Source organism: Emydura macquarii, unplaced genomic scaffold (assembly GCF_026122565.2).
Source record: "Emydura macquarii macquarii isolate MOO-44397 ecotype Brisbane River unplaced genomic scaffold, CSIRO-AGI_Emac_v2 contig_2473, whole genome shotgun sequence".
Taxonomy (NCBI): Eukaryota; Metazoa; Chordata; order Testudines; family Chelidae; genus Emydura; species Emydura macquarii.
In genome coordinates, this window is record NW_027132610.1 from 337,373 (window position 1) to 349,819 (window position 12,447).

General features: G+C 42.6%; 1 protein-coding gene across 1 annotated transcript in view; it reads right to left on the reverse strand.

Annotated features, from left to right (window-relative positions):
* CWF19L2 (CWF19 like cell cycle control factor 2) overlaps positions 1-12,447 on the reverse strand; it is a 176,970-nt gene that overhangs the window by 11,053 nt on the left and 153,470 nt on the right. Inside the window, exon 16 of the mRNA XM_067562792.1 lies at positions 5,972-6,052. Coding sequence (XP_067418893.1) covers positions 5,972-6,052 — 81 coding nt within the window. The remainder of the gene's footprint in view (positions 1-5,971; positions 6,053-12,447) is intronic.

Sequence of the window (12,447 nt, forward strand, 5' to 3'; positions counted from 1 at the left end):
TTATCATAACAGCCTTAAAATCTATGAAGAGAGTTGGTGAGTAAGCTGTATTACCCAAAAGTAGTCTTGCTCAGTCACAATTCCTCCTGCACTCCCCACTTGGCAGGAAAGAGGGAGGAGGAATTAAAATAATTCAGCCCTTGAAAGGGGCTGTTTCCATGTACCCAGCCATATTCTCTGGCCAGCATACAGACAAGTCTCCATTCACTCACTATTCACAACACATTGCCCCTACAATTGCTCCCTAGTGGGAGCATCCACAAAGCAGCTTCTGTTCTCCACACAGGACCCACACCCAGACGTGATGTGTTCATACCAAAGGACTGGGAGAAGACCTAATTTTCCTCTATATTTGCATTAAAATTAACATCTAGTCCTAGATTACAGAGATAACACAGGTAAAGACGGGGGTGGGGGAGACAGGCATGACGCCAGAGGAAAAGGCAGTGAACAATGGGAAAGGTATACAAATGCTGTCAGAACACACTTGCACCAAGAAAGCAGACTCCATAAGGATTTTTCATATATTTCTTGTTTGCTTGTTTATATAGTCGAGCACTAGGGCAGGAGCATAGAACCATAGATACTAGTGGTAAAAATACTAATCAAAATAAAACAGAGACAAGATAAGTGAAGTAATAGCTTGTATTGGACCAAATTCTGTTGGTGAAAGAGAAAGCTTTTGAACTACAGAGAGCTCATCATCAGGTCAGGAAAAGGTACTCAGTATGTCACAGTTAAATATAAGGTGGAACAGATTGTTTAGCATGAGTAGTTAACATATATTCTAAGATTGTTGTATGCAGTAATCTTGTAGCCGTGTTGATCCCAAGATATTAGAGAGAGAAGGTGGGTGAGGCAGTATATTTTACTGAACCAACCTCTGTTGGTGAGAAAGACAACCTTTTGAGCTTACACAGAGCTCTTCATGAAGTCTGGGAAATGTATTCAGGTTTCCTTTGAGAATGATACTAAGATATCAGATATAGAGTGATCATATTGTGAAAAACGTTTGCCCATAGGTGATACGTTATTTTTGTCTGATCATTTTTCTGTGTATGTTCATTTGAGAGCATACTAATTGCCTGGTTTCACACACAAAGTTAGTGGAGAATTTAGTGTACTGGATGAGATACACTCCATGTTGTGATGGGCATGGGTAGAACCCATGGATCTTGAAAGGCGTGTTGGGGGCAGGGTATCGAGCATAGTAGCAGTGGAGATATTACTGCAAATTTTGCATCTGTTGTTCCGGTAGGGTCTGGTGCTGCTTTAGAATCATAGAAGATTAGAGTTAGAAGGGACCTGAGGAGTCCAACCCCCTGCTCAAAGCAGGAACAACCCCAACTAAGTCATCCCAGTACAGCTATGTCAAGCCACACCTTAAAAACCGCTAAGGATGGAGATTCCGCCACCTCCCAAAGTAACCCATTCCAATGCTTCACCACTCTCCTAGTGAAAAGTTTTTCCTAAGATCCAACCTAGGCCCCACTGCAATTTGAGACCGTTGCTCCTAGTTCTGTCATATTCTACCACTGAGAACAGCCTAGCTCCATCCTCCCTGGAACCCCCTTTCAGGTAATTAAAGGCTGCTATCAAATCCCCCTTCATTCTTCTCTTCTGCAGACTAAACAAGCCTAGTTCCCTCAGCCTCTCCTCATAAGGCATGTGCTCCAATCCCCTCATCATTTTTGTTGTCCTTTGCTGGACTCTTTCCAATCTGTCCACATGCTTTCTATAGTGAGGGGCCCAAAACTGGACACAGTACTCCAAATGAGGCCTCATCAGTGCTGAATAGAGGGGAATAATCACTTCTTTTGATCTGCTGGAAATGCTCCTACTAATGCAGCCCAATATGCTGTTAGGCTTCTTGGCAATAAGGACACACTATTGACTCATATCCAGCTTCTTGTCCGCTGTAACCCTCAGGTTCTTTTCTGCAGAACTGCTGCTTAGTAAGTCGGTCCCCAGTCTGTAGCAGTGCATGGGATTCTTCCATACTAAGTGCAGGACTCCGCACTTGTCCTCGTTGAACCTCATCAGATTTTGTTGAACAAAACTGACCCCAGCAGCGACCCCTGGGGCACTCCACTTGTTACTGGCTGTCAACTAGACATTGAGCCGTTGATCACTACCCATTGGGCCCGATGATCCAGTCAACTTTCTATCCACCTTAAAGTCCATTCATCCAACCCATATTTCTTTAACTTGCTGATAAGAATACTGCTTTGAGTTGGTGGGTCCTGGTCAGTGGGGAGCTTGCTTCTGATGAGCTTTGTGAGGTTGGTGGGGGTTGAGTGCCAGAAGAGGGGCTCTGGGAAAGATTTCTTTTAGAATGTGATCCCCATCGAATATGGATTGTAATTGTTTAATGATAAGAGTGAACAATTTTCACAAAACAATCACTCTACATCTGACCTCTCAGTCCTTCCTTAACCTGCACAACACCTTCAAAAGAGAAGCCTGGGAGATTAAATTCATAACTTTGCTAGATACTAAAAATCATGGACTGCATAGAGACACTAGAGTTCTGGTTCATTACAACAACAATCTGTAACCAAATAATCCCTCCCTTGTTTGTCCTATGATTGCAGAGGTGTTAAAGGGTCACTTCACCTTGAATGGTCACTTAGACTCTGTGTTAACTACTTATGCTAAATAATCTGTTCCACCTTGTATTTAGCTGTGACACTCTGAATACCTTTCCCAGACCTGAAGAAGAGCTCTGTGCAGCTCAAAAGCATCTCTCTCACCAACAGAAGTTGGTCCAATAAAAGATATTATCTCATCCACCTTGTGTCTCTAATATCCTTGGACCAACAAGACTACGACACTGTAATCAAAATAAATGAGTTTCGAGGAGGGGGTTGAAGAGGAGAGCGAGGCTTCTTTGCATGCCTAAAAAAAGATGACTGGAAAAGGAGACAAAAGAAGCATTAGAAGTCAGAAACAGAAAGAGTGTAGGGCATGAGAGGAGAAAGAGAAAATGAGGGCTGAGATATAAGCAAAATTAGAGCTGCATAGAACCTTGAAAGTGAGAACAGAGTCTGAATTTGATTTGGATGAGACATAAAACCATGGAGGAGACTCAAGGAATGGAGATGATTTTAGGTGCAGTGGCTAGATTGGAGGAGACAGAGGTGATAAGCAAGGACAAATGAGAAGTCGTAAGAATTAAAATCTACTTCCTTTCTGCCCTTATTACTAAAACCCCTGATCACCAAAGAATGGCTCAAATGTTTTAGCAGCAGACGTAGAGGAAGGGATGAATTTTAGAGACGTTTTAGAGGAATAAGCAAGAGGTTTTGGTGAAAAATGTATTTGTAAAAAAGGGTGAACAGAGAGGAATTGAAGTTGCAAATCTAGAGATCTCAGAAGACAATGAGGTTGTCAATAGTGAAAGAATAGAGTAGAGAAGAGGATGAAAGAAGGAAAGAGGATTAGTTTTATCTTGGGGTATGTTTAGTTTAAGAAAGGAAGTGTGATATAGAAACGTGGAAGATTTAAAAAAGAATAGGAGTCCAAAAATTATAGGTAGAAATTCATTCATGGTTATGCAGCACTGATAAACCACCCAAACAAAGGAGTAAAAATATATAAGACCCTGACAAAGTGTTCCAGAGCACAGAGAATCATTTTACAACAGAGTAGAAATTAAGTAAAATGATGTAACAGTTGTAGCTGGGAAGAAAGAAGATAAAATTGTTGAACAGCATCTGAATCCCTTGGAAATATATGACAGTGATAGCAGAAACAAGTTACATATACTACTGCATTTCACTGGATGTTCATAAAAAGATCCACCAACAACTAATTCTAGAATTCACAGGTACAGATATCACAGAACAGGGAGACAGTGCAGTGCTTAGATTTACGCATTTGGTTCTTTCGACTATCAATCTCTCCCTCAAAAGTGATACTGCATTAATTCATTACAATACAGTATTTCAATAAATAAAGCGACGTTTGTCATTATCATTCTTCTTAGTATACCATAAACTAACGACAGGAAAAAGATAAATAACTATAATCTAGTATTTTGTAGACATAAGCAAAAATAAGGATGTTAAGGATTTTAATCTAATGGGAAAAGAGCATGATAAAGATGACAAAAAAAATTCTTAAAATTTATTCCTGGCAAATTGAACATGCAGAATCTCAGATACAAGAAAGACATCAAGAAGAAGAAAAATGTAATGGAGAGATAGACAAAGCAAATCATCCCAGCTAAAATCACGGCTTATTAAAAAACAATTTTCTAGACACTAGACTCTAAAGGACTTGATAAACTTTAGGGGTGTTTTGCCATTCACTTCAATGGGGCCAGGATGTCATCCTAGGTAGATAGTGTACTGCCCTGTACAGTCTTGTTACACATGATCGATAGTTGATAAAGTGTGTTTAAATCAGTCTGAGCAAAATAAATATGCTGCTAGACATATCTGCTGAATAAACACAGATGGATAAAGTAAAGAACTGCAAGATCTGTTTTAGATTGTAAGCTTTTTCAGCTGCAGCTGTCTAAAACCCATGCACACCTAATGCTCTATCTAAATAATGTATACTACATGGTGGGTCGCTTAAAGATAATAAAAGGGAAGAGAACCAAGATAAGGAGCCTGAATGGCAGTCAGAAAGATGGAAACAACCGACCACTGCAAAAAAGTCTACAATTTGTGGCAACCTTTCTGCAGTATGATGCCTTAAGAAACAAAGATCCTCAATAAGATCACTGAGCAGATGTGATTGTAACCCATTCTAAGAAACGTGGAGTTGCTAAGAGATGGGTTAAGAAATAAAAGCCAAAGCAATGGATACGATGAATTAAAATATCATGGCTTAATGAAATCATACAAAATTCATACTATCAGCACAACACAGAAGAAATAAGAACAGAACAATAAAGAATATGAATGCCTTTTAACAGGAAATAGAAAATAAATAAATAAAATAGTAGTGGAGAGACAGGTGTTTTGTCAGGAACAGACAAGGTAACTAATGAAGCAGACAGAATACTTATGAAACTAAGAATGGGTACAGAGAGCTCTGGAAAGATGTAAGCAGGCTCAAGTGAGCTGACAAATGAAAATATTAAAATTACTCAACAGTGTAACATTTCATGCATAGATACACTTTCCTCTTTTATACAGACACCTTCAAGGTTGTTAGTCTAAAAACTAACCTGCCTCAAAAGTACTCTTATACTGAAGTTCTCATCTTCAGATTCCATCTTATTTTCCCCTGCACAAACTGATTGCTGCTGCGGAAACTATATATAGTAGCACAATAGATTATGTGTGTTTCTAGCATCATATATAATGTGTGTGTGTGCGCATGTCAAAATTGCCTGGTGCAGCCCATACTCAGTTAATTGATTTCTAAAAGGTATCTTCAATAGGAGACCGCTGTCAAGGTAGGCCAGTTTTTAAACATAAAAAACCTGGTGTTATTCTTTTAATAACTAGTCTATATGAAGATTTGTTTCAGCATAAGGCTGTAAGATAGATACAATACTTTTCTCTCCTTTTAAAAATAAGTTTTATATTCATATCGAAATCTCCACAGTATGTACTTTAACATGATAGTGGTCCATAGTCAGGGCACACAAAAATTATACCACACTTTTTCTAGACTAGTAACCAACATCCCATAGGTTCCCCCCTCAATTTTTTAAATTAGTTACAAGGATATGGTGCTGGGAATTGCGTACAGTCAGCATACATTTGATCTCAGTGAGCACTTGGAGTCCAATCCAACTCCTACTGGAATCAATGGGAATCTTTTCACTGATTTAAATGGGAGTTGGATCAGGCCCCCTAATACTCATCATGTCTTCATCATCTGTGTTTATTCCATCAGACTTGGCCCTCCCACCTAATTGTTCTCTCTCTCTTTCTGAGATACACAAAGATTTAGAGGTTGACTGATCTTACATACAAAAATTTCATGTTAAATGTGCTTCAGTACTTACAGACTTCCTGATATCTTTTGAAGAAAGCTCAATCAACTTCTTGTTCATGGACCACTCTTCATCAGATTCCAGTATAGCTTTCTGTAAAAGCATTGTATCTAAATGTGAAAACAGACCCTCACACAGCAAAGCACAGAAGTGTAACTTTTTAATGCAATAAAGTGAATTATAAGGAATAGTATGCAATGTGAATACCAATAATTTCTCTAAGGAAGTAGCTTTATTTTTTATAATATTTTTGCACTTTTTCAGAATGTAAATATTTTATAGAAATAGTGTGTAATGTTCAGATGCTCATTTAATTCTGTTTCTTTTACTTTTTTAGTTTTATAACCGCAACCTAACTTTTGTCTAACAAATAATCTTTAACAAGAATTTTCAATTTAATAGAGAATAAAAAAAGTCACATATTCCTATTACCATGCTCACTAAAAGCCACTTATGAATTCATTAAATGTTACTGCTCTTTTCTGCAGTAGAATCCAACACAGAAGGCTACTGGCATTCAAAGACTTATAATGCTATCTAAGTGTCTGCCCTCATCATATGGAAATGGAATCTACTGCACCTACATTTTAAATGTCAGTTGCCATGTATTTTAATAGTGGACACACTGGAAAGAAAGTGAATCACATTAAAATAGCTCTCTATTAGATCTTATACAGTATCTTCCTTTTAGAATTTAAAGAAAAAGAAAGATTCACTAGCATCTAGTTTGATATTTAATTAAACCAATCAGGTGGAAAATTTCACATGTGCTAAAAGTAAGTTACTGTGTCTGCACACGTCAGATCAACTGTTTTATGTTGTTGGAAACAAAGTAAAATGTGATTTCATTCCAGGGAAACTAAAAAAACCTCAAGAGGAAAGTCACTATCCATGTCTGCATGAACAGAGGGCCCCATACGCTGTTCCTTACTGTGGAGAGAGAGAATTTGAGGAGCCCATGGGGACTACCCCATCTGGTAGGGGGGAAGAAGAGAGCAGACAGGCACTGGAGCTGCTTCTATGCACATTCACTGCCCATTGCTCCCCACAGAGCTGAGACACAGGCCTGGTCTATGCTGACAATGGAGGTCGATGTAACGCCACTTACGTCAACCCCCTAAAGTATGCGTCTCCACTGGCATGTCAGTTCTACCGACCTAAATCATGGTAAAATTAGACTTAATAAAACCACCTCTGCAAGTAGCGTAGTGCTGAAGTGGAATTCAGTGGGTCGAATGAGCGTCAGTGTAGGCAGAGCGCAATGTAAATCGACGTCATTGGCCTCCAAGAGGTATCCCGTAATGGTTTGTTCTGACCACTCTGCACATTCACACTCTGCTGCACTGCGGCCATGTAAACAGGAAATAGCTTCTCCCTGCAAGCCCTTGGAAATTTTGAATTCCCATTTCCTATTTGGTCAGCATGAAGAGAGCTTGCCAGCACAGCTGATCATGGCGACGGCATGCCCCAAATGTGCTCCAACCTGGAGCCAACCTGAGGTCTTAGATCTCATCAGTCTGTGGGGCGAAGAGTCTGTTCTGGCTCAGCCCTGAGCCAGCAAAAGAAATTTGGAAACCTACGAGAAGATATCTTGCGGCATGTTGGAGAAGGGGCACAACAGGGACGTGCAGCAGTGCCGCGTTAAGATAAAAAAACTGAGGCAGGTGTAATAGAAAAATAGGGAAGCTAACAGCCATTCTGGCTCCTCGCCCAAAACATGGCGCTTTTAAGAGGAGCTCCATGCAATTCTCGGCAGAGATCACATCACTGTACCACCGCAAAGCATTGATACTTTGGGGGAATCCGAGGCAAGGATGAATGAGGACGAGTCCGTGGATGAGAAGGAGAATGTGGGGCAGGCGAGTGAGGTATCCCTTCTCCATGAAAGCCAGGCGCTGTTTGCAACACAGGGAGAAGCCGAACCAGATGCAGGAAACCATGACTGACCGTGATGCCAGGGAAGGCACATCTGGTGAGTATATACGGCAAATTGCATGTCTTTGGTTATATCCCATCCAGAATCTTGTACCAGCGGAAAAAAAGTGTGTGTGGCAGTGTGGCTGTGCTTCCTTGAACTTGGTGTGCTTAAGCACTGGGTTCACCCTGGAAAAGATTATTTATGTGCACAGGAATGCTCTGAGAATCCTCCATGCATATCTCCAGGAAGCTTTCGTGCAGGTACTCTGCAATCCTCTGCAGAAAGTTTCTTGGGAAGGCAGCCTTAATTCTTCCACCACGATAGGACACTTTCCCCTGCCACTCTGTTATTAATTGTGCAGGCATCACAGAGGAACACAGCATAGCAGCATAAGGGCCAGGGCCTGTAGCCAGATGCTTGCAGGAAATCCTCCCTTTCCACCTCTGTGACCCTCAGCAGGCTGATATCACTCATGGTTACCTAGGGAAGATGGCACACATTTACAGTAGGCGACCAAGGAAATTTTTTAAAGTGTGTGTTATTGCACAACTGGGGATGGTTTCTTGGTTCAGCACACTACAAGTCCCAAAGCAGGACATTGTTGCTATGGCCCCTGGGCATCTGCAAATGGGTTCCCATTTTTTTTTTACTCCAGAGACAGTTAACTCATAATCACCCCTCACCCCTTCTTCCGCCTGTTAAAAGCCTGATCAATTGGGAGCACCACATCCATGCTGCTCTAGGGAGCATGGATCTGTGCAGCATGGGCCCCGGGGATTTCACTAACACGGATGCACTCGCCCCTTGCTTACCATGGCTAGAATGGCACTCTGACCCCTGCAATATCAAATAACAGAATACGGTTATTGCCTTCCCTTGGGAATGTTCAGGGACTATTTTTACATTGTAACATTGTTAACTCTTCCCATGGATGAAAAGCAATGGGAACCTTGTGCTTTGCTTCCCTCACAGTGGACAACGTGGCTTTCAACACTCCATCATCTCATACTCCTGTGTCGCTGCACCAATTTTGCCATGACCACCCCTCGCCCCCACCACCCATTCAGTGCTAACAGTCAACCCACGACCTGACCTTATTAGAGTATGCCTATGCGATCAGCTGTGCCTTCATCTCCCACGTCATATATGGGAAACGAAACTTAACTGACCATTATATGGGAAACGAAACTTAACATCAACTAGGAAATGAAACCTATTGCACGTGTCCCCCGGTCAATCTGGTGCTGGCACGAAGCCCATAAAAAGGGGTCTTACCCAAGCCCCTGCTGAGAGCCTTCCTGAAGTACCAGCCTGATCACCTGGTCCGGACTCTCCCGCTCCTGTGTCTCCCCCTCCCCCACGAGCGCGAATCGTCTGTTAGCCGGCTGAGTTCGAGTTTTTACGTTTATCATGCTGTGTGTCCTTCTCGCCTGGATGGTAAGGAGTTAACTACCAGTCTGTGTTGCAGCTTTACATTCCTTCCTCCGTATCAGTCTGTGTTCTGCACCTGTCTGTTTTACATTTCTCCCTATCAGTCTGTAACTTGCAGTTAACTGTTTGTTGTCTTTTTAACATTAGTTTGTACCTGGCAGTTAACGGTCTGTTTAAAATCATTCTGTGTCTTGCAGTTAACTGTCAGTTCAAATTCAGTTTGTATTGTATAGTAATTGTCTGTTTCATATTTTATTGTATTAGTCTAGAAATGGTTAAAAATCTATATTATTCCTGTTGTTTTATAATACAATTCATTTAGTCATTAATCGACTCATTATTGACTCTCGGGGATCATTAACCTGTCGGAACATCCTGCAGAGCACCTATCGCAGATAGGAAAGCAGGAAAAAAAAAAACTCGGGATGATATGTCTAATGAGTTAATGAGCACCTTTGCGACTGCTGACACAGAGCTAAGAGCGTGGAGGATTTCAACACACGAAGAGATGCTGCGTATAATGTAGGATCAGTCAGACATTTTGAGGTGTCTGGTTGAGCTTCAGGAAGCTCAGCGGCAAGAGAGACTCACTCTGCAGCCCTTGAAAAACTCTGAGATAATGCAGTCTTTCCTAGTCCCCACCCCAAAGTGGTCTAGAAAGAGGTTGAGCAGGGTGCAGTATGTGCTGCACTCCTTGCCAGTTGAGGCGAGCTGAAAGAGATGACGGTCCCTTTATGGAATGGGGATGTGTGATTCATTCCTGTGTGCACAGCCAAAATGGGCTCTGTCCCCTGGCCCCACTAAATGCATGCGGAAAATTCCATTCTATTCCATGTCCCCCCTATGTGAAGGATCACCAATATAGAAAGTACTGCTTTCCAATTCATTGCTCTTTATTTATTTATTGATAAAAAGGGAATAAGGGGAGGGGGAAGTTGGGGTGGGAATGGATTGGAGGGGTGGGGGCAGGTTGTGAGGGAAAACATACTGTTTTACATTTCATTACTGTTTGTTTACTGATAACAAGGGAATAAAGGGAGGGGGAAGGAGGGAGGGACTGGAACGGTGGGTGAGGGAAAGAGGGGGAACTGGCTTGGTGGGGGACAGGTAGGGGATGTGAAGTGAAAGCACAGCACAGAGCAACGCACATTACTGTTGCATCTCATTGCAAAAGCGGTTTTTCAATGCTTCCCTGAGGCGCAGCACTCCATGATTGGCTCTCAGTGTCGCAGTGGCATCTGGCTTCTCAACATTTGCGGCCAGCCTATCTATCTGCCTTCACAACCCAACCCAATGGGAACTTTTCCCCCTTTGTCTCACAGACATTACGGAGCACACAGCAGGCAGAGTTAACTATTGGGATGTTTTTCTCACTGAGGTCTAACTTAGTGAGCAAACTTCACCAGTGCGCTTTTAAACGCCAAATGCATATTCCACCACCATTCTGCACTTGCTGAGCCTATTATTAAAACGCTCCGTCTCGCTGTCCAGGTGCCTAGTGTAGGGCTTCATTAGCCAGGGGAACAAAGGGTAGGTAGGCTCATCCAGGATCACAACTGGCATTTGAACATCACCAATATTTATTTTATGGTCAGGGAAGAAAGTGCCTGCTTGCATCTTTTTTTAACAGACCCAAGTTCTTAAACATGCACGTCATGCACCTTTCCAGACGACCCCACACTGATATTGGTGAAACATCCCCTGTGATCCATAAGGGCCTGCAACACCATTGAGAAGTATCCCTTTCGGTTTATGTACTCTGTGGCAAAATGGTCCGGGGCTAAACTAGGGATGTGCATGCCATCTATCGACCCGCCACCGTTTGGGAACCCCACTGCGGAAGAGTCTTCCACACTAGGTCTTCCACGTTTCCCAAAGTCACTACCCTTCTTAGCAGAAGTCTATTAATGGCCCGGAACACTTGAATCATAGCTGCTCCCACAGTGGATTTACTGACTCTGAATTGATTCCCAACTGACAGGCAGCAGTCTGGTGTTGCTAGCTTCTACAGAGCGATGGCCACTCTCTCCTCCACTGTCAGAGCTGGTTTCAAGCGAGTATTCATGCGTTTCAGGGCTGGGGAGAGCTCTCCGCAAAGTTCAAAGAAAGTGGCCTTTTGCACAAGAAAGTTCTGCAACCACTGCTCATCATCCCACACCTTCATAACGATGTGATCCCACCAGTCACTGCTTGTTTCCCGGGACCAGAAGCGGCGCTCCACTGACTGCAGATGGTGCGTGACAGCCTGCAGCAAATGCGAATGGTTTCATTCTATGGCTTGTAGCAAGGTGGCCTCTGTAACATCGCAATTTTCAGCGGTGTGGCTCCTGTCTCGCCCCTGAAAACACTGCAGAATAAGTCATGAGGTGTTTGTGATGCTCACAATAATAGTGCAGAGCTGAGCGGGCTCCATTCCTCTCAGGCAATGGCATGTGCGCAGCAGACTGAAGGGTTTGAAAAAATGGCGCGAAAAGGAGTTCGTCTGTTTGTTTTGGACTGGGGCAAGAAGGGAGTGGAGGGGAGTACATTGCATCATGGGAGGACGACGACTTTCCCAAAAGCCTCTGTGCCTAGTTGCACTGTGGGATGGCTATCCACGGTGCACTGCTTTGCTTGTCGACCCAAGCACGGGTGGGGACGCAATTTCCTGACACAATGAGTGTGGTGTGATCATGCTCCTCCGACTTCTAAAATTCGGCGGGTGAAAGTTGATCTAAAATAAATCGACTTCACTCTGCAGTGTAGACATACCCACAAGCAGTGTGGAGGGTAAGTCAGCCTCTGAGCTGCAGCAGCAGCAGCCATAGAGCAGCTCTGCAGTGTGAAGTGAGGAGGTCGTGTTCCATCCACACCTGCCTAGATGACCTCTCTAGTGCGAAATCCACTTTCTCAGTCTGGGTGTGAACAAAGGGCATTTGGTCCAACTAGAATATATAGATCCATCTAAATGTTATAAATTCCCACGTTAATATATTTGAAAATCATTTCCTCTTTTGCTTACCTGCTAAGACCCAAGTTCTGAGTTTTGAGTTTCTACTGCAGGAATTAATGATATCACAAACCTTTATAGCCTTGAAAGGAATTCAGATTCTTGGTCATAAGGAATCTAAGACTGTCAAATACTAGAACCCTGCACAGA